At 44.4% G+C, this 22,979-nt stretch overlaps 1 protein-coding gene across 2 annotated transcripts in view; it reads left to right on the top strand.

Moving 5' to 3' along the window:
• The window catches only part of LOC122552383 (uncharacterized), a 40,851-nt gene that overhangs the window by 15,494 nt on the left and 2,378 nt on the right, over nucleotides 1-22,979 (top strand). For both annotated transcript variants that reach the window (XM_087983137.1, XM_087983138.1), the window contains exons 2-5: nucleotides 720-1,267; nucleotides 10,411-10,483; nucleotides 15,005-15,195; nucleotides 18,430-20,574. In XM_087983137.1, coding sequence (XP_087839263.1) covers nucleotides 787-1,267; nucleotides 10,411-10,483; nucleotides 15,005-15,195; nucleotides 18,430-20,574 — 2,890 coding nt within the window. In that variant the 5' untranslated portion in view covers nucleotides 720-786. The remainder of the gene's footprint in view (nucleotides 1-719; nucleotides 1,268-10,410; nucleotides 10,484-15,004; nucleotides 15,196-18,429; nucleotides 20,575-22,979) is intronic.

Here is a 22,979-nt window from a genome sequence, read left to right on the forward strand (position 1 = left end):
TGCCTTGCTGGTGTCACCTCCTTTCTTTACCACTTCAAGTTCCTCTTTCTAAATTCTGCCTTCCACCAGGAAGGTGACAGTGATGTTCTCACCAGACTATGCCATAACCCAAGAGACCCAAGTAAATGTTCTGTGGACCTATGGTTCAATCCTTCACCTATTTTGAGTTGCACCATCCAGAGAGAAGGGGCCCTGACTGGTTTTGAATATTCTCATACACCATTGTATTGCAGAAACCTTTTTTTTTGTCCAGTCAATCCCTGCTGACCAGATTTCCTGAATTAATAATGTTCCCATTTGGCCCATATCCCTCTAAACCCTTCCTATTCATATACCCATCCAGATGTCTTAAAGGTTGTAATTGTACCAGCCTCTGGCAGCATGTTCCATACACACCACCCCTTGGATCATTAATCTTTCTACTCACCTTAAACCTATACCTTTTGGGTACATCTGGGTGACCTTTTTTCTTTGGAGGGTCAGTGCGAACTCAGTGGGCTGAGTGGCCTGTTTCCACAATGTGAAGGGTCACTTTAGAATCCAAATACCTATCAGTTGGTAGTGATTGGTCTGATCTAATGGGGTCAAGTCAAACATAGGTGTCAGAATCCACACTCTAGGAACCTTTTGCTAATCTATAAAAAGGAAACTGCAGGGTGACTTTTGAATGTTTTGTTCATCGTGGAGTTCTTAATTGTACTGTTCTTCCCTTCTGACAGTGTGCCTTTCTCCTCCTGGAGTCTAGTTGACGGCTACCCTGTTCTCCACCTTCTCTAGCAAGGCACCATGGACTCTGAGGGCTGTGACATGCCAAGCACTTCCAACCAAGCAGTGAAGGAGGAAGGTCGTGTAGCAGTGGCCCAAGGCTCATTGAACAAGCCAAAGAGCAGACTGACAAAGCCTGGTGTGAAGCTGCCCAATGAAATTCAGGCCAAGGTTGGCAACAAGGGAAATAGGCAACCAATTTCCAATAGGCCAGCTTCCACACCGCACAGATTGCCCAGTGGCAGTAAAAAGAGCATTGAGCAAGGGCCAAGAGTCACAGCAACACACACCTCACTGGGATCTGGCACATCATCCCATGCTAAAATCATGGAGAAGAAAATGGCAGCCAGGGACAAGGCCACAAAGGAGCTGAGTGGGGCATATACTGGAAGTGGAAATGGTGATCTGATTTTGAGGAAGGCTGGAGGACCGAGCAAGCTGTTGCCCATGCCCAATGCTGTTGCTAAGGTGAAGAATCCAACTCTGCAGCCCAACCCCACAGGTGGGTCAACTACTATATCACTGTTCTCTCCCCTCTATTCAGAATAAATTCTGTCAGTCACCAGTCCAAGTCATTTGTTGTACACCCCCCTCCACTCCATTATAGTTTTTTTGTTAAAATGAAGGTGCTGTCTTTTATCTGAATGTTGACTGAATGATGGATTCTCAGTTTCTTTCATCTTATCAGATCTTGGGATTTTCTTAGAATAGGAGAAAGTGAGGACTGCAGATGCTGGGCATCAGAGCTTAATGTGTTGCTGGAAAAATGCAGCAGGTCAGGTGGCATCCAAGGAGAATCTGCATTTCGGGCATAAAGGCTTATGCCTAAAACATCGATTCTCCTTCTCCTTTGCTGCCTGACCTGTACTTTTCCAGCAACACATTTTTATTTTTAGATTAGTACAGCACAAGAACAGACTTTTTTTTGGTCCAGTGATGTTGTACCAAACATGGTGGCAAATGAAACTAATCCCCTCTGCCTGCTCTTCATCCATATCCCTCCATTTCTTGCACATTTAAAAAAAAAAAAATCCCCTTGAATGCCCCTATCATATATACTACCACCCCCTGTGGTACTGTTCCAGATCCTACCACTTTTCAGTGGAAAATAAATCTCCCCCCCCCCCCCCCCCCCCCCCCCCCCCACCCCCCAACCAAATGAATGCATCCTAATATTCAACGCCTCAAATCCATGAAAAATACTGACTGGTAACTCCATCTCTGCATCTCCATAATTTCAGCCTTCTATCAAATCTTTCCTTAGCCTCTGCTCTAGAGAAACTTTTTTCTCTCCTCATCTTTGTAGCTCATGCCTTCTAATCCAGGCAGCATTGTGGTAAACCTCTTCTGCACCCTATTCCAAGTCCCCTCCATGATATGGTGACAAGAATTGAACACCATGCTAAGTGTGGCCTAACCAAGTCTTATAAAGTTTGCAATGTGACAGCCTGACTCCTGTCCTCTATCCCCTGACAATAAAGTGCTAAGATAGTATTCTTGCCTTGCCTACTTCCCTGGCCAATTTCAGTGAGCTATGGTTTTAAACCCCAGACCTTTCTGTACACCAATGCTGTTCAGTCCTGCCATTTAACTAAATATTTAACCACTTAGCCAGATTAAATGCCATCTTCCATTTCTCCACCCAAATCTGCAACTGATATGTAGCCTTTGGCAAGTTTCTACACTATCCAGAACTCCACTGATCTCTTTGTATCTTCAGTAAACTTGCTATCCCCCAACCAGCTACAATTTCATCCAAGTCACTTTATATAAATATCTGAGTACTGATCCCTGCAGCACTCCACTTGTCACTGACCTTCAGCCTGCAAAACACCTTTCCACCACTACCCCACCCTGGCTTCAGCAGGCAAGCAAATTTTGAATCATACAGCCAAGTCACCATGGATCCCATGCATCTTAATCTTCTGGATGAGCTCATGATGAGGGACCTTATCCCTACCTTACCAAAATCCATGTAAATGTCATCCCCTGATCACCATCACCTCGCAATTTAACCAAGTTAGTAAGACATGACCTTCCCTGTATAAAGCCATGCTGACTGTCCCAAATTAGGCTGTATCTTTTTTGTGTGTAATGCTAGAACCCTCTCTCCAGTAGCTGTTAGCATAGCTGCATCATAGTGCCAGGGACCTGGCTCTGCTTCCACACTTGGGGCAACTGTCTGTGTGCAATTTGCACATTCTTCCCACTGTGTGGGAGGAAACATGTGCAGATTAAGTGGATTGGCCATGCTGAATTGCCCAGTGTGCATTAATCAGGTGTAAATAGGGTAGGAGAATGGGTCTTAGGGAAGACACTCTAGGGTAAATGTGGACCTGTTTGCACACTGGGATTCCATGAAATTGTTGATGCAATATTTCTCTTTCAGTAGTGTTTTGTCACCAACTGTGCTAATGTTTCTGTTGCACAGTTGCTCTGTCCCTTGGCACAAAAGGCCATTTGACCCATTAGTCCATGCTGGTCAAAGACCTGCCTAGATGACAGTAACCACACTTAACATCCAGAACTGGGGACCAGGAGCTGGTAATGGTAATTTGTGATCATCAAAATTCTGCTGAATGCCAAGTTCTGACTTTTCCAGTAGGAAGTCCTAGCCTCCCACGTTGGAAAAGATTGCTTTAATTCCCTTGAAGCTTTCCACCTGCATTTTTAAAAATCTAATGCTGCTTGGTTATTCACATCCCTGCTGTGAACAGTGCTTTTCTGTGCCTAAGTCATGCACATCTCCATCAGTCCCCTCCTAATCTTTATTCCTTCAAGAATAATTGCAGCCTATCCAATCATTCCTGGCAGCTCAGACCCTCCAGTTCAGGCAGTATCCTGGTAAATCTGCCCCACACCCTCGAGTGCAGTCACCCCCTTCTATAATGGGGTGACCAGAACTGCATGCAAACCACCCCTAGCTGTGACTTGATTTAGTATTCTACATAATTCCAGAATAACTTGCCTGTTTGCTCCTTTTTTGTATTTGCAGAATGAGCATCCTATGTCTAAACCACCTTTTCCATTTCCTACAGCATGAAGGCAGGCCAATTTGGTCCAAATTAGATTAGAATGGTGCTAGAAAAGCACAGCAGCTGGTCAGGCAGCATCTGAGGAGCAAGAAAAAAAGACACTTCTGGCAAAAGCCCTTCAGGACTGAAGACTTTTGCCCAAAAGTTGTCTTTTTTTTTCTTTCCCTGCTCCTCAGATGCTGCCTGACATGCTGAGCTTTTCCAGCACCACTCTAATCTACGGATTTCCAGCATTTGCAGTCCTCAGTTTTGCCCACTAGTTCAAACTAGCCCATGCCAATCGGTCTTGTCCTATTTTTGCAGGGATCTCTGGGCATGCACAGCAGTGTACCCCTCTGACCTGGAATTAAAATCTAGTCTAATCCTGACCAAGTGACTACTTGTGAAAGCCCATCTTCACTGATCCTCTTTATGGGAAGGAAATCTGCTGTCCTTGCCCAATTCAGTGCTGTGAATCTCTAGTCACAGAATGTGATGATTAACTGCTGGGTGGGCAATAAATGCTGGCTTTGGCAATAGTGCCCACATCCTACACTGCTTCAAATTGAACTTGAAGTTGAGTCCAATGGTGAACTATAACTTTGTTTTTTTTTTTTGCCTGACTTGTCGACCCAGGCAATTTTTTTTTTTGGCCCTTCTCCCTGAAGAGGGTGTTAAACAGATTCCACCTGGTGGCCAGCTACTTGAAGGGAAGCTATGTTTATTTGCTTTCTCTAACTCTGCTACTTCTCCCACTTTTTAAATGAGGATTTCTGTACAATTTGTGCACTGGCTGTCTTCTGGCATTCTGCAGTGACTCCCAGTTTTTTTTTTTGCCACTACCTTTTGGTTAAATTGAACCCACTGGCTTCATCTCTGCAGGGAAACGTGAAACTCTGGCTGGGTAGAATGAAAAGTAGTACCCTGATTGCTGGGTCTGATCCTTGCAGCCTGGCCTGGCCCTCAGGACATGGCTTTGCAGAGTCACTTTGTTTCCCAGGCAGTGGCCTTAATGTCCAACTTGGAAGGTTGGCTTTTTGCAAGTGGTGGTCCAATGACACTAAGACCCCAGAGTCCAAGTAAGGAGGTGGACCCCCAGACCCAGATGCATCTAACAAAGACAACATAGTTTGATTCCCTTATTAGCAATGATCAAAACTATTGGACCATGAACTAATTTCATAAATGGATGCCACTGTTCCTCACTGTCTCTTCTGCTAACTTCCTTTCCAGTCAATTCTCCCCCACCCCTCTAGTCCAAATACCTTATTTAAACTGAGCATGGTGGTTTGAAACCAAAGTTTCATCTACCACACTGCTCCAGGAATGGGGCAGGCTTGAGACAAGGTTGCACATACTAGGATCAGGGTTGAGAAACTTACCAGCCATGATTGAGTCTGGTCTGCAATTCAATGGACTGAATGGCCTAGCTTCTAACTCTTTGATAGTAACTGCTGGAGTTCAGTGAGGCAACTTGATTTTAAAATAGCATTCCTGAGTGGCTTTCACAAGGTGGATGTGGAGAGAATGTTTCTTTCCTCCTTCCCCCCCCCCCCCCCCCACCACCACCACGACCAGTTTTTAAAAATCCACAGCTCCCCTCTGGAGCTTCACCTCTTCCACCCTGCACCTCACTGAATGAATGTTTGGAATGCCTCCTTCAGGTAGTGGAAGTGCTTGAATATTTTGTCAAGGTGACAAATTTATCTAGGTGGACATGAGATGTACTGAATGGGGCAGGGGTGAGGGAGATACTATATTTGTATTTGAATCCTCCTTGTTTCTCTCACCCACCACCTTTTCTGCACAGACTGTGTGCGCCTGTCCTGATACTATCTTCCAAGTTCTTGACGAGAGTTAAGTAGAGACCTGATCTAATTGTGTGAAGACTTTGTCTTTAGCTTAGTTTGGGCAGTGAATTCAGATTTAACATATCAAAGTGATGGAATAAAACCTGAGCTGGTAATGGTCTAAAATTCTGCCTTAATGAGTCTCTCCAACTTACTGACAATATTGCAAACAGCTTTTTAAATCCATTATGGCATAGGTTGAAATATCTTATGTTCACTTTCAGGTGGCACGTCAATGTGATCAATTTTAAGGGAGATCCCACAGAAAGGGGTGGGAGATATGTTCAACTTGTTGTGGTTGAATTCCAAGCTCTCGTGGAAAGAATTGAGTAATTCCTTGGAGCCAGTTTAAAACAAGGATTGAGATTCCTGGTGGACTTTCCTGAGCTTGGCCCTGCAGTTGGCTCATCTCTTAAACTTCATCTTAAATGTTATCTTTTAAACTCTTTAACTAATCCCTGAGTTGTCAAAAGGCAATATGATAACACTGTTTCTAATTTGCAGCATCCAAAAACGAATTGCTGGAAAAGCTCAGGTTTGGCAGCATCTGAGGGGGGAAATCACTTAAGGTTTTTGGATTGTGATCATTTGCTAAAACTGAACTCTTCCCCACCCTGTGCTGGTCAACTGTTGCTGACTCAACCCTACGGTTTGTCAGTCACCAGTGGGTATCCTAATGGCCTGTCTGAAAGGTGGTGTTCATATTTTACACGCACTCAGTCTTTGGGATCACTGGGTTTTCAACTCCTCATCCTTTGCATGTTATTATCAACAGGACCCCATTGGGTTTCAGTACCTGTTTGGGAACATCCTTTACATTTGTAAAGGGAATGTAGAGGGGATAAAACATTGCATCGAATGGCTTGTAGTAATCCTGTAGAAACAAAGTTTTTGGCTTGGATTTGTCTTTAACACTCATACCTCAGAATTTGAGGTCTACAAAATGACTAGTTGCTTCAGTTGGTTTTGGTTAAATGGCTGGTACATCCCTAGGTCCAGGACCATATGCTGAGAGCTGCTAAAGCTTGAGGCAGCTGCTGTCAGGGTGCAGTGGGGAAAGAGCACCATCTAGGGTATAACAACAAGGGTCTGAGTTGTCAGATTTGGTGCTTCAAGTGGGCATAAACAATTACTTGCATAACTAGGAAATGCTGCTTCATTTCCTGGACAGAAGCTGAGATGTCCAAATTCCAATCTTTCGTCTGCAAAGACTACAGAATGGATTTAGAATCCTTGTTATGCACTTGGATCTGAATCAAGTTAGCAAGTGGAAGCCTCGCTTGCTGGTGAAGACTTGAGGTGGGAGTAGGGATGGATTTGGACACCATATGCCTTTCTATGATGAATGACAGTGCCTGCTGCACAGCTGGATACTGGTACACAACAGATCAGCAAGAGGTGTCAGCGCTTGCTGTGATTCTGACACTTCCACAAGGATCAGCCTGTTGTGGCTTGGCAGCATTGTGAAAGGGTTGTTTCCTAGTCTAACTGGGAGTGCTTCAGCTTATCTTTCCCTTGCAAACTGCACCACCCCCACCTCCCCTGTGCTTGCAAGATGAATGTGCCCTTGCTTAAAGTATACTCTAAAGCCCACCTTAGCACTTTAGATTAACGTGTCATTTCACTTGCTTAGTTCATTTGTCACTTTTTGTCACAACCTCCTGTTGCCATAAGCCCCCTGACAATTATCCACAAATGTGGGTGTCACTGGGTCAGCATTGAGTTCTACCCTATTTGGAAGGTTAGGGTTCCCTGCCTTGAGTCTGCAGGATGTAATTGGAGCCACAATGCTGGTGAACAAGGAATTCCTGGATTCTGACCCTGCAATAGTGAGATTTCCGAGCCTGGATGCTGAGGGGCTTGAAGGGGAGCTTGGACGAGGGGTGTTCCTGTCAACCTACTGACCTTGTTGTACAAGTGGCTGTGTATTTAAAAGGTGCTGTCTTGGTGAACTTATGCAGTTATGTTGGGTTTTCTGACAACACGTGTTCTTAACTGGCCAAATGTTTGCTTCTGGGAGTTGAGGATTCCTAATCTGATGGCTTTCCCTCCAGTGTGCTGTTCATTCTAGGAACCTGACTTGATCCAGATTATTGCCGGATCACTGAGGACCACCACTGGTTGCAAGAATCTCTTCTGGGATGCCAGAAGGAAAGTTACAATGGGTTATGCAGGTGATGAAAGCATATGGGATCCAATTGCCTCATGACTCCTACTTCAAAAGGAGTTGGATTTGGTTGGTCCACTTTGACATTGAGACTTCCAGCTCTGGAGTAGAGGAATAATAGTACAGCAGTGCTGTCATTATTAAGCAGTGCTTGGTTTGGTGGGGATTCCTGGTGACCACAGCCTAGATATCTGTCTTAGAAATATGGCCTATCCAACTGGAGCCAGTGGGATTTGAACTGTCTGCTTGGCTCAAGAGTACACTACCTCCTCCGACCCTGCCCCCTGTGTTATTATATAAAAAAACACCATCCCATATTCCCAATTCCTTCGCCTCTGCCACATCTGCTCCCGGAGGACCAATTCCACTACCGAACAACACAAATGGCCTCCTACAAAGACCGCAATTTCCCCTCCATAATCGACGCTCTCCACTGCATCTCCTTCACTTCCTGCACCTCTGCCCTTGAACCCTGCCCCTCCAATTGCCACCAGGACAGAACCCCACTGGTCCTCACCTTCCACCCCACCAACCTCCGGATACATCGTATCATCCTCCATTATTTCCGCCACCTCCAAACAACAGACTCTACCACCAAGGATAAATTTCCTTCCCCACCCCTATCAATGTTCCGGAGAGAAGACTCCCTCGTCAGGTTCACCTTCCCTCCTCCCCCCCCCCCCCCCCCCCCCACCCAACCTCCACTCCCAGCACCTTCCCCTGCAACTGCAAGAAGTGCAAAACTTGCGCCCACACCTTTTCTCTTCCCCCCCTCCAAGGCCCCAATGGATCTTTCCATATCCATCACAAATTTACCTGCACCTCCACACATCATTTACTGCATCCATTGCACCTGATGTGGTCTCCTCTACATTGGGGAGACTGGCCACCTACTTGCGGAATGTTTCTGGGACACCTGCACCAACCAACCTGACCGTCCCGTGGCTGAACACTTTAACTCCCCCCTCCCACTCCACCAAGGACATGCAGGTCCTTGGCCACTCCATCGCCAGACCCTGGCCACATAATGCCTGGAGGAAGAGTGACTCCTCTTCTGCCTAGAAATCCTCCAACCATGGGATGAATGTAGATTTCTCCAGCTTCCTCAGTTTTCCCCACCCCCACCCACCCACCTTATCTCAGTCCCAACTCCCAGATTCCGCACCACTCTCTTGACCTGCAATCTTCTTCCTGACCTCTCTGCCCCCACCCCCTCTCCAGCCTCTCATCCTCACCTCCTTCCACCTTTTATCTCAGCCCACCTGGCATGCAGCCTCATTCCTGAAGGGCTTATGCCCGAAATGTCGATTCTCCTGCTCCTCTGCTGCCTGGCCTGCTGTGTTTTTCCACCACATTTTTCAACTCTGGTACTCCAGCATCTGCAGTCCTCACTTTTTCCTGGCTCAAGAGTGCCACAAGTGCACAGCTGGATATTCTCACTTTAAGCTGGGGTAACCTTAAGGTTATGTGGTGTGGAATTAATGGGGTAAAAGTTGATGGCTTCTTAACCTGGGCTCAGCTTCTGATCACTACTGAAGTGATTGCTGTAGCCACTTTTAATGCATACAAGTCCCAGGTATTAAATTCAGACACATCTGAACAGTTTTTAAAACCGGTATCACTCCTTGATCTTTTTTTTTCTAGTGTGTGAAAGTCAAATGGAGGGCAAGGTTAGTTCTGGGTTGGATGGCCCATCTGAATCAGCTGGGTACTAGAGCCAAGATATTTCACCCTGGATAGGGTTTGGAGGTGGGGGTGGTGAGGGGTAGATGGTGAGCTGAAGTGGGTACTCGAGTATTTAGGGAATAATCTCATTTTGAGACTGCTCTGGTGTTGAGGTTCCAGAACTTCAGTACCCTGGAGATTGCTGGGATATTAAAGATCAAACACCATGGATTTCCCCTCCCAATGGGGTGAGCTGTATTGTGAAGGGAACTGGAGACTGGTGTCCATCACCACCTCCATCCCCAATGCCCATTCCAAAAGCTGGAACTACTTGATCTTGTTGAACACCTTGTCCTGTGTAGCTTCAACTGTTGTGATTGAACTCCTCATGCCTCAGTTCTTGCATGACTCTATTGTCCATCCCAAACTGTTCTTGAAGTGTCTTGTTCTAGGTGGATTATCCACATTGCTGTGGGTCTAGAACTGAAGGTATGCCAGACCAGGTGAAAAATGGCAGATTTCCTTTCCAAAAACCCTTAATGAACCAATGGAGTTTCCATGACTGCTGAATGACTGGTCACCATGGCAAACTGTGTAAATGTGGAATTCAATATAAAACCATCAGTTACCATGGTGGGACTTGGATCCAGGCTAATGCTCTAGGGACATTGTCAATACCCCTCCATCTTTTGTTTAGACCTCATCATAACCTAAACAAACAAATCCCTAATTCTGTTGTCTTGTTACTAGAGTTACTACCTGCAAGCTTACTAAATGTCACGTTAAAATTCCTGCCCACTAAGTTCTTGACCAGTAATGGTCTCTAACACCAACACCACTCTTGCCTCACCCATTGAGGGCGTGAACCTTTTTTTATACAGCATCAGCTCTAACCAATGGAGACATTGTTCTGAGTGAATCTGTTGATGTGCCACTATTCTCCCTGCAGTTTCCAAGAAGCCAGTTCCTGCCAAGGTACTTACTGCAGCACCAGAGAGACCACCTCCAAGCAAACCAGCCAGGTAACGGAGTATGTGGCTGTGCCTGGGACACAACCCTATCATTGTCACTTCAATTTACTTCACTTTGGTGCTCTGCTTTCTAATCACTTAGATAATGACAGCTAGAATAAAGTCTGGGTTTTGTTTTTGTATCAAAGCTAACCTCAGCCTTCAAGGGGATAGTGCGATGTCCAACTGTCATTCTTATTCTGCTGCCACCCTGCTAGTTTTCTGATGTGGGTTGTTCAACCACTGATGGGGCTTTACCTGTTGGGAACTGGGACCCGTTCATCCCTAATATGCCAATTCAGCAGAAGTGGAATTGACTCCATGTAGACTCTTGCGGGTTTTACTTTCAATGGCGTCTTTGTCTAAATGCCAATTGTTTGTTACTAATAACCTGGTTTAGGTGATGGACATTTGAGCTACTGAAGGAGCCAACAACAGCTGCTTGTAGCTCAACACCTACAACTCCCAGGTCCCATGCTAGGGTTAGGTTCCCCATTGATGGCCAAAGTGCATGCTTCAACTGATTTTCCTGAAAGATGCAACGTGAGACCTATAAGTCCTTGGGTCACAGTTAGGGTAAAAAGTTGAAACCTTCCACTGCTCATAGTTCAAGTTGCAATTTCCTCTGACCAGCCAGCATCTTGTCACGAGACCTTTCATTTGTGGTGGCCTGTATTGGCCACTTAACAGACCTCCAGAATTGGACTGGAGTGCTCTCCCTGGGAAGTGGAGTTGAGGTCAGACCATGCAATGGTTTTTCTCAAAAGGCTGAGCAGGCCTGAGTAAGCAAGTGGCAACCTCTTCCTTAACATCTTGATAGCCCAATGGTCAAAGTTTACTTTTTTGAACTCTTGTTTTAGTCAGTGTTGGGCATTGTAGATAAATCCACCACTTTTCTGATCTTAGTTATGGATCTTAACCAGTCAGTAGTTCAGTATTCTGGTGTTCCATAACCAGATCAATGCTTTGTGTGCTCATTTCCCCATCAATGGGAGATGGGCCATGGCTGTCTGGGTGTTGATGGTTCAGTGGCCTTAATGCCAGTTGTTTTTACTCTTCACTCTCTAGGCTCTGGCTCACTACTTCTTTTCAGTAGAAATGACCATCAGCTTGAAATACTCCAAATGAAGTGGTGGATGTGGGTACAGTTAAACAATTTTAAAAAAAAAAACACACCTTGGATAAGTACATAGGGATATGGGCCAGGAGCAGGCAAGACTAGTTTGGGATTATGGTCAGCATGGACTGGTTGGACCAAAGGGTCTGTTACTGTGCTGTATGACTTTGTTTGAGTCAGCTCTCCACCTTAAAGCACTGACTCTCCAATTTTTGAGGAAGAGGAATTTCTTGCTTTTGGCCTCGAATTCTCCTCTGATCCTGGAAGATCAAAGTGCCCCTGTATTTGGAGTAGGAGAGAAGGCAAGCAGCAAAGCGAGCTCAGATCATAATCTGAGATTAGGATGACCAAGCAAGCTCGGGTTGGACAGCTTGCTCAGTCCCTGATTGGGTTTTCCTTTTACTGATGCTTTGTGTAGGTCACTGGCTCCAACCATCTCTCCCATTCAAACTACCTTTTTTATTTTAACCAATTCCCTCTTTCATACTGTCAGACAATCTCTTTAATATCTGAGGAATTTAGTTTTGCATCCAGTAACATCTAAATTCAGGATGAACAGACCACTTTTTAAATTTTGGACAAAATGCTGACAGTTTCTCCAGCATTGAGGCCATGTTTCACTGCAATAACTTTTCATTGAATGTTAACTTTTTTTTCCTCTAGACATATTGTCCAGATCTGCTGAGTGTGCCCCTGCTTTGTGTCAAAGTGCTTTCGTAACATTTTCTGAATGACCTAATTCTTAAGAGTTTGACCCTGGTTCTACAATCTTCCTCTAGTGGGAATGGTCCTTGCTAGCTTTCCCTGTAAATATCGCAATCATCCAATGGATCACCCCTAACATGCTCAATTCTAGGAAATAAAGGCCTCATTTGTCCAATATCTCTTCACCATGAATATTAAGTCCAGGTATCACCCTTGTAAACCTTTTGAATACCATCCAGGACCAACCCATCCACCCTAAGTTGTGACAGAACCCTACTCAGTACTCCAAGGTATACCCTGTTTATGGTTTTTTTTTTGACTGACCTGCAGCATAACATCCTCATTCCTATCCTATAGGCCTTCAGGCCAGCATTCTGTTAACTCTACTTGGGTCCTACGAGGGCTCCCAGTTTCATTCCTGATGGAGGGCTCTAGCCTGAAAGTGTTTTTCTACTTCTCCGATGCTGTCTGACCTGTGCTTTGCCAGCAACACACTACTGGTCTCCAGCATCTGCAAACCTGTCTCCTCCCAGGGCCACTCCATTACAGACTTGTACAAAAGAGCTGAACTCCAGAGTTGGGTGACAGTACTTGATCAAGGCCACCTTTTGAACAGGTGGCATCAAGGAGCCCTAGTGCAACTGGAATTGGTTTTGGAGGCAAACTCTCTTGTGGTTTGAGTCACACCTGTCACAATAAGATGGTGGTTGGAGGTCAGTCATTGCTGTTCCAGGACACCTTTGCAGGTCTTCCTCAGTGTCCTTGGCCCATCTACTTTCAACTACTTCATCAATGGCCTTCTCTATCACTCCATCAGGTCAGAGGTAGGGGGTGTGTTTGCTGACTTCAATGTCCAGCTCCATTTGCAACACTTTTTTTTATTTACTGAAGTAGTCCATTTTCAAATTCAAAAGGATCTAGATAGTAGTCAGATTGGACTGGCAAGTAACACCTTTTTTTTTATATACCACGAATGCTAGACAATCTAACCACTGTCCCTTGACATTCAATGGTATTCCCACTAACCACCCCCCCCCCCCCCCCCCCACCCCACTATCAACATCCTCGGGAGTTACTATTGACCAGCGATTCAATTGAACCTGTTATGAAGAGGCTACAAAAGCAGGTCAGTGTTTAGAAATCCTGCAATGAACAACTCCCCAGACATGTCAGTGTGATGGAACACTCTGCACTTGTCTGGATGGGGGTAGCCTGCTTGATTAGCATCCACTCCTCCTCCAGTGACCCTCCTAACAAGTGTACTATATACAAGATGCACTGCAGAAATTCAAAGATCCTCAGCACCTTCCAAAACCATGACTACTTCCATCTAGAAGAACAAGGGCAATAGCTATGGAATGCTGCCAACTGCAGGTTCCCCTCTAAGCCACTCACCATCCTGACTTGGCAATCTATCACCATTCCTTCAGTGTTGCTGGGTCAATCCTAGAACATACAAGGGCATTGTGGGTCTACCTTCAGTACAAAGTGCTTCAAGAAGGCAGCTCACCACATCTTAAGGGGCAATTAGGGATGGACAATAAATGCTGGGCTAGCCAGCAACATTGATATTCCACAATTAAATGAACAAAGCCACCTTTTACAGATCTAAGGACACGAACCTTAATTTTATTGGAATCTCTGTATTTAACAGTCTTTTTAAAACAAATTCATGACCTATCCTCTGTCTAAAATTGATAATCGAACACTTGTCTAAGGTCCATCTGCTACAGCTTTGCCCATTCACCTGATCATTAACATCATGTTTTAGCTGTGGTCAACACCATTTATAATGCCAGGAGACCATAAGGTCTGGAGATCAGTAGAATGTGGGGTGCTGGAAAAGCACAGCAGGTCAGACAGCATCCAAGGAGCAGGAGAATCTCTCAGGCCAGAGCCCTTATTCCTCAAATGCTGCCTGACCTGCTGTGCTTTTCCAGCAACACTTTTTTTTACCACTTATAATGCTGTCCAGTTTCACCATTGGGGTACTTGGATGTCTGACTATTTGCACTTCATTTCCAGCATCTGCAATATTTTGCTTTATTACTAAAACTCAGCTGTGTGAAATGCCAACCATGTATATTGCACACTGCTACTGTGTATTTAGGATCCAATGTGGGTCTGGAGTCTGTAGTTCTGGTTTGTCACTGGGTAACTGCTACAGCAGTTCGAGTGCCATCTGCTGGCATGCTGAGAAATGGCAACACAACTGCCCAGCAGCCTGAAGCTATGTACAAGAGCCAGAAAAGATTTGGATTGTGCTTTGCTTCCACCCTTCCCCCAACACTCAACTACACTGTTAGATCATAGGAGCAGGCTATTTGACCCTGAGTCTGCACCATTCAATAGGTCATGGCTAATCTGATGCTCTTCAATCTGCTTTCCTGGCCTTTCCTTGTAACTCTATTTTCTCCCATCTGACTAAGAATTCCTTCCTGCCTTGAACTTGCCGAGCATCCCACAGATAAAGGTAAATGTCACTTGCTCAGGAACAATGGTGAGATCGGTACCACCAGCCATTAACTTGAGTAGCTGTCACTATCTCTTGCATTAATAGCCACAGTATCTAAACCTACAATAGGTACTGTCTGCTTCACTACAATACAACATTTTGCAGTCTACCTTCCTTTCCACCAAGTCTGGTTGTAGGCTGTACATGGGATTTATAACTCTCCTCTGGCAATTTCCACTTTTTTCTCTTTGAAAAGACCAGATGCTACTCCTTCAAGCCACTTGACCCAGAGTGCAGGAGCACAGAGGAGACCACCAGGATCTGCCAACGCAGGAAAACTGAGGCGGCCACTACTTCAGGTTCCTCATGACCGAACCCATCCTGCGCCATCGCGTGTCCTGCCAACAAAAACTCAACCAGGAAAATCCATCACTGCTTCAAACAAAGGTGGGGAAGGGCAAGAACTCAGCAGCTTAAAAATTAAGATTTTAGTTTCAGTAATGCAGCTATACTTGGTGTTTGTGGGCTCAGTTAATCTTTGAACTACAAAACTGAAGTGGCAAACTGCATGGGAATGGTTTGTGCAACTTTGGCACCTTAAAGTTTATTTGATCAGACTCTACCTCAGTCCATTTGGTTTTCTTTTCCCTTGGGAGGTGAACAAAGTTTCTCAATGTCTCAAACATCCTTTTTCTCTGACACTGGCAAATGCTGCATTTTTTTTTCTCAAGCCACCGTTGGAAGGTTTTCCTGTACCTTGCAATGCCCAGGTACACCTGTATGTATCAATGAGTGGTCTAAATGTTGGGATTATCTGAGACTAGAAGTTTTTCCTGTAGATCTACAATTTTTCCAATTTTCCCCCTTGTTGGTTGCAGTGATGGTGCAGTTGTGTACAGACTTGGATGGGATGCAGCTGAGATTGTTCTGAGTGATACTGTGCTGGGATTAAATGAGTTCAGGTTGTGTAGGCTAGACTGCCAGTTTCTAGAATAGAGACTGAGTGGTCTTGGGCTTGTGTATGGCACTAAGTACAGTAAAGATTTTTATTAGACTTCACCCCATTAGGTGCCAGTTATCAGATCAAATTACAGTTGATCCAGAAGCCCCCCAATTTCAGTGGAAAATAAATAGTAATGCAGGGGATATATTGCTGTACTCCACTTACCTTAAACTTGAAAGAAGCCTTCTCACTCATGTCCTCTACTGATTCCTCAGACATGCTGAAACAGTGAAGTATTTGAGGTGTAGCATGTTTCTGTTTATCAAGAGTGCTAGTTAATGCAGTGCCAGTTAAGGTCCATGTGTTGAGCCATTTGGAGAAGGACTAACTCTACTCCTTAGGGTATTGGGACCAATTTTTGGGATACAAGCTCAACTGGACTAGGATCATTAATCCTGAATGTAGGCCTTGTGTCCCAATGTTTTCTGGGAAATTTGAACTGGACCAGAACCCCTCCATACATTACAATGATCATCTAGACCTAATGTTTGCTTGCTTTGAAAGAGTGCCTGGCATTGTTACAGTTGCAATTTGGTCAAGCTATCGGATTTGAAGCAAAACACTTTGATTCAGTATGTGGTGAGGCAAGCAGAGGTTCTTGGGCCTTTGACCAAGATCTTTGTATTCTTGCTAACCACTGGAGAGATCCTAGAGGACTTTCAAGTAGCTAATCTTGTTCTGCTCTTCAAGAAGGGAAGTAGGGAAAATCCAGCAAGCTATAGACAGTCTCATCAGTAGTTGGGAAGCTATTGGAAAGAATCCCTAGGGATAGGATTTGTACATGGTCTAATTAGAAAAAGCCAGCTTGGTGTTGTGCCCGAAGGTCATATCTTACTAACTTGAATGGATTTTTTAATTGAAGGTGGAGCAGTGGATACTGTCTACATGATTTTAGTAAGGCTTTCAACAAGTCCCTCATGGTAGGTTCATCCAAAAGATCTAAGATGCATGGGATCCAGTGATTGGCTTGCTTGATGGTAGTGATGGGTGTTTTCTTTAAGGATGGAGGTCTGACCTGTTTTTTTAATATATAAACGACTTGGATAAAGTAGCTGGGTGGGATAGCATATTTTGCAGAAAATACAAAAGATCAGTGGAGTTGTGGGTAGTGTGGAAGCTTGTCAAAGGACACAGCAGGATACATAGCAGTTGTGGATATGGGTGGAGAAATGGAAGATGGTGTTTAATCTGGCTAAGTGGGAGATTAAATGGTCAGGTATTCATCTTTTAAATGGCAGGACTGTGAACAGCATTGAGATACAGAAGGGTCTTTGGGTTTAACCATAGCTCCCTGAAATTGGCCAGAGAATTAATAGGGTGGTCAAGTGGTATATGGCATTCTTACCTTTGTCAGAGAATTGACTGGATTATTCCAAAGGACCTAGCATGGTCTTGGTGAACAAATAACCTCCTGTTATTGATGACACCCTTTTTTGTTTTTAAAAAAAGATATTTCTGTACCTAATCTCTTCTGGAAACTGCTGAATGAGAGAATCTCCATGTTAGAACAGGGCTGTTCAGACTTGTTGCTTGTACAAGCATTTCATAGAAAGGGTTGTGGAAATCCAGGATACTTTAACAGATGACTGTATTGCTCTGGAATCCAGGGCAAGCTGGCAAATGGCATGATGGTAGGAAGCAGAGGGTAATAGTGGAAGGATGCTTGTTGGACTGGAGGCCTGAGAGTAATGGAGAGCCTTGGGTTAGTGCTGGGCCCATTGTTTGGTATCTTTATCAATGATTTGGAGTATACAAGGCATGATCAGTATATTTGACACTAAAATACATAGTATTGTAGACAGTGAAGAAAGCAATCAGGTGGGGAAGTGAGCTGAGAAATGGCAAATGCAGTTTAATATCAATAAGTTTGAGGTCTTGTATTTTGGAAAGTCAAATCAAGAGAAGCTTATGGTGAAAGGGCCTTGAGTGTAGTGGAACAAAGGGATCTTTGAGTTCAGGTTCACTGTTCTCAAAGTGGAATCATAGGTAGACAGGGCAGTGAAGAAAGCTTATGGCACACTGGCCATCATCAGTAAGGGCACTAAGTATAGAAGTTGGGAAGTTGTGTTGCAGTTATACAGGACATCGGTGAGGCCATGCTTGGAGTATTGTGTTCAGTTTTTAGTCACCTTGTTATAGGAAGGATGTTAAACTGAAAACAATGGTGCAGGAAATTGACAAGTATATTGCCTGGACTCGATGGCCTGGGTTATAGGGAGAGGCTGGACAAGCTTGGACACTTTCTTTGTGTAGGAGACTGAGGGGGGACTTTATAGACTTGCATAAGATTGAGGTAGCGATAGGGTGGGTGTACTGTCTTTTTACCAGGGTTGTGGAATCAAGGACCAGAGGGCCTCAGTTTAAGGCTAGAGGGATAGGAATAAAAGGGAACCGGAGGGGTAACTTTAAGAGCATGCTAAGCATATGGAATGAGCTGCCAATAGAAGTGGTTGAGGTGGGTACACTAACAATAAAAAGGCATTGGGACAAATACTGTACATAGGTAGGAAAGGATGTGGGTCAATTCCAGGGAAATGGGTTAGCATGGACTGATTTTTGATTTGGCATGGACCAGTTTGGGTCATGGGCCTGTCTCTGCTGTAAGACTCTGACTCCTGGATAATGATGGAAGGAGCTGTAACCTTTTCCCCTTCACTCACTGTTCTTTTCTCTTCCAGATGTGAAGTCAGGCACTTCACTGGCAGTTACTCCTTCCAGTTCTGAACTCAAAAAGGTCACCCACTCAGTGAGGTCAACAAAACCAACATCAGCAAAACCTTCAGAAGTGGAGGGGAAGAATTTACATGCAAGACTCAAAGGTCCGATAGCTAAAGTGTCGACCAAATCCACAGCAAGACCACTGCCAGGTAACTCCACATCTGGAGCAAGTGTTCCCAAACCATCAACTAAAGCTTTGAAGAGAAATGTGGAGAAGCAATCTGTGCCAAACAAGACTCTGCCAGTCTCTGCCAGGCAACCACTTTCTGAAAACCATGTTGAGGGAGGGAGGGCTGGAGGGCAAGGAGGAGCTATTTCAAAGAAGTCAGCTGAAGTAGAGAGTGTGGTAACAAATGAAGCGAATGTAGCCTTCCCCAGTGACGATGTGGTGGTGAATCCTCAGAGGGACCAAGAGAATGAGGAATTTAAATCTCCCCCTGGAGTACAGTCCACCCCTTTCCTTTGCAACACTGAAATGGAAACCTTGATTCCAACTGAAGAGGGGAAGCTGGAGGATGCAAAGGTAGAGGCCAAATCTTTGGGAGAGAACACCGCTGCTAAAAGTGAACAGGAACAGTCAACACAACACATTCTTGACTTGGATCAAGAAAACGAGAGTGGTCTGAGTCTGGACCGAATGATGGAACCGGTTTCAAACTTCTATCCAAAAAATGAAGTGCAAAACCTTGGTGCTCTGGACTTCAGCAGAACAGAAGCTGAACAGATTAATGATGGTGAGACAAATCATTTTGATGGGAAAACTGACTTGAACACATTGAAGGCACGAGATCTACTTCCTGAATCTAGTTTGGCCCCTTCAGGGAAGGGGATGCCACTCAATCCTGTTGAGGATGGTTCACCAATGGAAGATGGATCTGCAATCAACAATGACCATGCTGTCTCTGTGCCAATGCTGCAGGATCTGATAGCACTCACAGGGCTGCCTGTGGAATGCTGTCTCCGTGACCGTTCCCCTGAGATGAACAGTAATCCATCTGATGTAGAGAAAGTGAACCCTGCCCTGTATGAGTATTCTGAAGAGGCTGATACTGAAGAATCTAATGAGTTTTGCCCTGACTCACTCCAAAGTGAGGATGACCAAAACCTTGTCTCTGAATCTCCAAACCTCCTGGAGACAAGACCAACATCCTGCAAGATGGATGGCTCTGTCCTGCTATTAGAGCAGAAACCAGGAATCTCCTCTGAAGACTCTCGTGAGGACCCGGGTGTTTCCAAGTCGAGTACACTGAGTGGCCCTGACCTGGCAGGAAAAAGTAGTAGTACTACCAGCACTCCTGAAGAGCTGAAGGACTATGAGAGCAGCTCCGGTGTAGAGTCCAAGTCTGAGAAACTGGAATCTGGAGGGGACCTTTGTATTCCTCTGACTGCACTGAGCCTAGTTGATCTGGATCAGGATTTAGGGATTCACTTGGAAAGGGTTGAAGAGCCAGATACAATTGCAGCAGATGATCTACATGGTGATCGCTCAACAGAGCCCATGATGTCTTCAGAGGATGAAGACCACTTAGAGGCTGACTGTGGAAGAGTGGTAGAGTCTGGCCAATGTGGATTGGAAGGAATTGACAATCCAGTATTTGAGGATAAACCCAAAATGGACTCTAATTCAGAACTGCTGTGCCACGCTGCTGCATCGGCCAATGTCAAACACTTGACTCTTCACGCTGTGGATGAGTGGGAAGAACTTGCAACAGCTGAGGCTCCTTGTCCCCTTCCTTCACAAAACTGCATGCAGTTGGCTGCTGGATCTTCAGAGGACCTTTCTGTTGTGATGCCACATCAAGCTTGTGGCACTGAAGTAAGCCTTTCTCTTCAGAACAGTCTTCCTCAGGATGTGGGAGATGCTGTTCCCAAAGTGACTTTCTTGCCCCTCAAAGAGGGTGACCTGGCAGAAATGGATTTGGAGTCTGATCAACCCAAGTCCTGTGGTGTTGAGGAACCGGTTGCAAGATATCCAATAGACCACCTTGATGGGGGTGTGACTAATGTACAGAAGCTGACCAATTCTTCTACTGATGCAAATGGCAATCACATGCTGCATCAGCAGTACTGTTCTCCTTGTGAAAAGAATGATAGCCTATTGACAGGTAATGTATAGAACTTGGTTAAGCCCCATTGTATTCCAAGGTAAGGTGACCAAGACTTGAGGGTCAAGTTTCTATGAAATAGATGTTAATATCATAGGAAGCGTATGACTTGGACTGACTGCACTGAGCTTGGTTTTTTGCATGCCTGTAAATGTTTTGTTTAACCCTACTCAATCCTATTGTGCCACTAAATCCTTTTATCCCAAGAAGTTTGAAATCTGTTAAACTTTTTTCTTGGTGTAACACTGTGAAATTTGGCCATTTTCAGAAGAATTGTCTTCAGATTACTGTTGGCTCCTTTTCTGGGTGCTGAGAAGGCGCAATGTAGTCTCTGACACCTCACCCCCACATACCTGTAATGAGCTGACACAATTGGCAGAGAAACAATGTGTTCATAGATGCATCACTTCTAATAAATTTTAGAGTTGAACTGCAATCTGGCTCATTATTTTTGAGAATCTAGTTTGGGTAAAAGCAGCCTTTTTTAGATGTGCAGACAATGTTAAATCATTCCCATCTTAATTCTGAAAATGTAGCCACGAGTGATCAAGTTTCCTTTTCAATCAGTCTACAATGCTGCATTCCTGATTTGGAACTCGTCACAGCTTGCTCTCTGCAGGGGAATTATTTTTGCACCATTGACCAGTTGAGGGCTTTATTGGGTGTTTAGCTTCTCCAGTTAAGAGGGCAATAGTGCACCTGCCAAAGCATTTCTGCTGTTGTAAGTTACTGTGGTACAGTAGTCTAGACTCAATGTTGAATGTCTTCATCTGGGATAGATTTGTCTAACATGTCTGTCACAGTAATGTCATATCACTGTATTGACTTGAATTCCTTTCAAATAAATTGTTTCTGAAGCAGTGACGTTTTTAACAATTTTATGACTGCAAGATTGGAAACTTCAAGTGAGCAAAAATGCTATTATTCAACCAAATATTATAGGAAGTCAAATATGGTAGGCATGCTCATCTCTGGCCATCCAAACCAAGCAACTTTGTTCAATTTGCAATTGTTTTTGTCTCTTTCATTTTGGTTCCTTTTTTTTCTGGCGCTACAATCAAATATTGGTGTGTATCTACCTCAAATGAAATGTAAACTTAAGGACCATTTGAGGTTTTGTCCTGTGAAACTAGTTTGTACCTCTGATCTGTAACGAATGTGGTTGTCTCCATCACCAATTTGTTGCAGATTAACTGCAACAATGGGAAATTGTAAGTGACTGGTTGGTTGAAGCATTACCTGTACTCTTGAATTAGAATTTCATGTTTGGTTATTTATGTTGGATTGTTGTTCCTCTAACTCAATTAGTTGAGAGCAAAGGTAGCTAAATTTGCAAGTGAGACTTAATGTAGGCAAATTTCTCAAGGATGTAGGGAAGTTGCCAAAGACTTAGCAGGTGGAGTGGTTCTGTCTGGCAGGCAAAAATCTGCAAAAGGAGACTTTAGAATGCCAATATGTAGAGATGGCTAGGTGTTATGCCAAAGTCAAAGTTGGAAGCCACTCTGTGAGCCTGAGGAATGGAGATGGCTCAGTTGCAAACTCCAGTCACTGGTGCTGAGGCAAGTTCTCCCTGTCTGTGTGGGTTTCACCTCGATGTTCAGGTTAGGTGAATTGGTCATGCTAAACTACCCAGTGTTCAGTGGTGTGCAAGATGGGTGCGTTAGTCAGGTAAGATTGTAGGGGAATGGGTTTGAGGGTCAGTGTGGACTTAATGGGCCAATGGCTTGTTTCCACACTTTGGGGATTCAATGAATGCATGCTTCTAATGACTAGGAATTAAACACAAAGATGTTATGCTTTAGTAATGCTAGTGAGACCACACTTCAAACATTCAGCAGTTTTTGTTTGGAAGGACATAACCCACTTCTGATCAACAATGGATTTATTAGACTGATGACTGGAATGAGTACATTCTTTGCTAAATAGGTTGGGCAGCTTTGACTTGTTTTCACTGGAGTTTAGAGTTGGGCATGTGACCTGATTGCAGGATCTCACTTCGTGGCCATGACAAGGGGGAATGTGGAAACATTCCCATTGTGGGTCAATCCACAATTGTCCAGATTTTCTTTTGTTAGGAAAGTGATCCCAAATTTTAAGACTAATTAGAAATTGTGACCTTGACTTTAAGGTGAAAGTAGATAGTTAGGAAAGGAAATCAAAGTATTGTTAGAGTAGCTGGTCTTTGGAATGTTCAACACAATCAAATGGTTACTTATTCCTAGACTCTCCATTCCTGAACTACAGGATCATTTGTGTTGTACAGGAGATGCTAACTATCTAGCTTGTTTAAAGTGTGCTCCTTTTTCATGTTTTGCTCTGTACAAACTGTTCCATCCTCTAAGTTGTAGAATTGCATGCACAGTGGATTTTTTGCTGCTTGAACTATTTTCTCAATCTTCAAGTGC

Source organism: Chiloscyllium plagiosum, unplaced genomic scaffold, assembly GCF_037043375.1.
Source record: "Chiloscyllium plagiosum isolate Xiang-an unplaced genomic scaffold, Cpla_swu_hap1 HiC_scaffold_45, whole genome shotgun sequence".
Lineage (NCBI taxonomy): Eukaryota > Metazoa > Chordata > Chondrichthyes > Orectolobiformes > Hemiscylliidae > Chiloscyllium > Chiloscyllium plagiosum.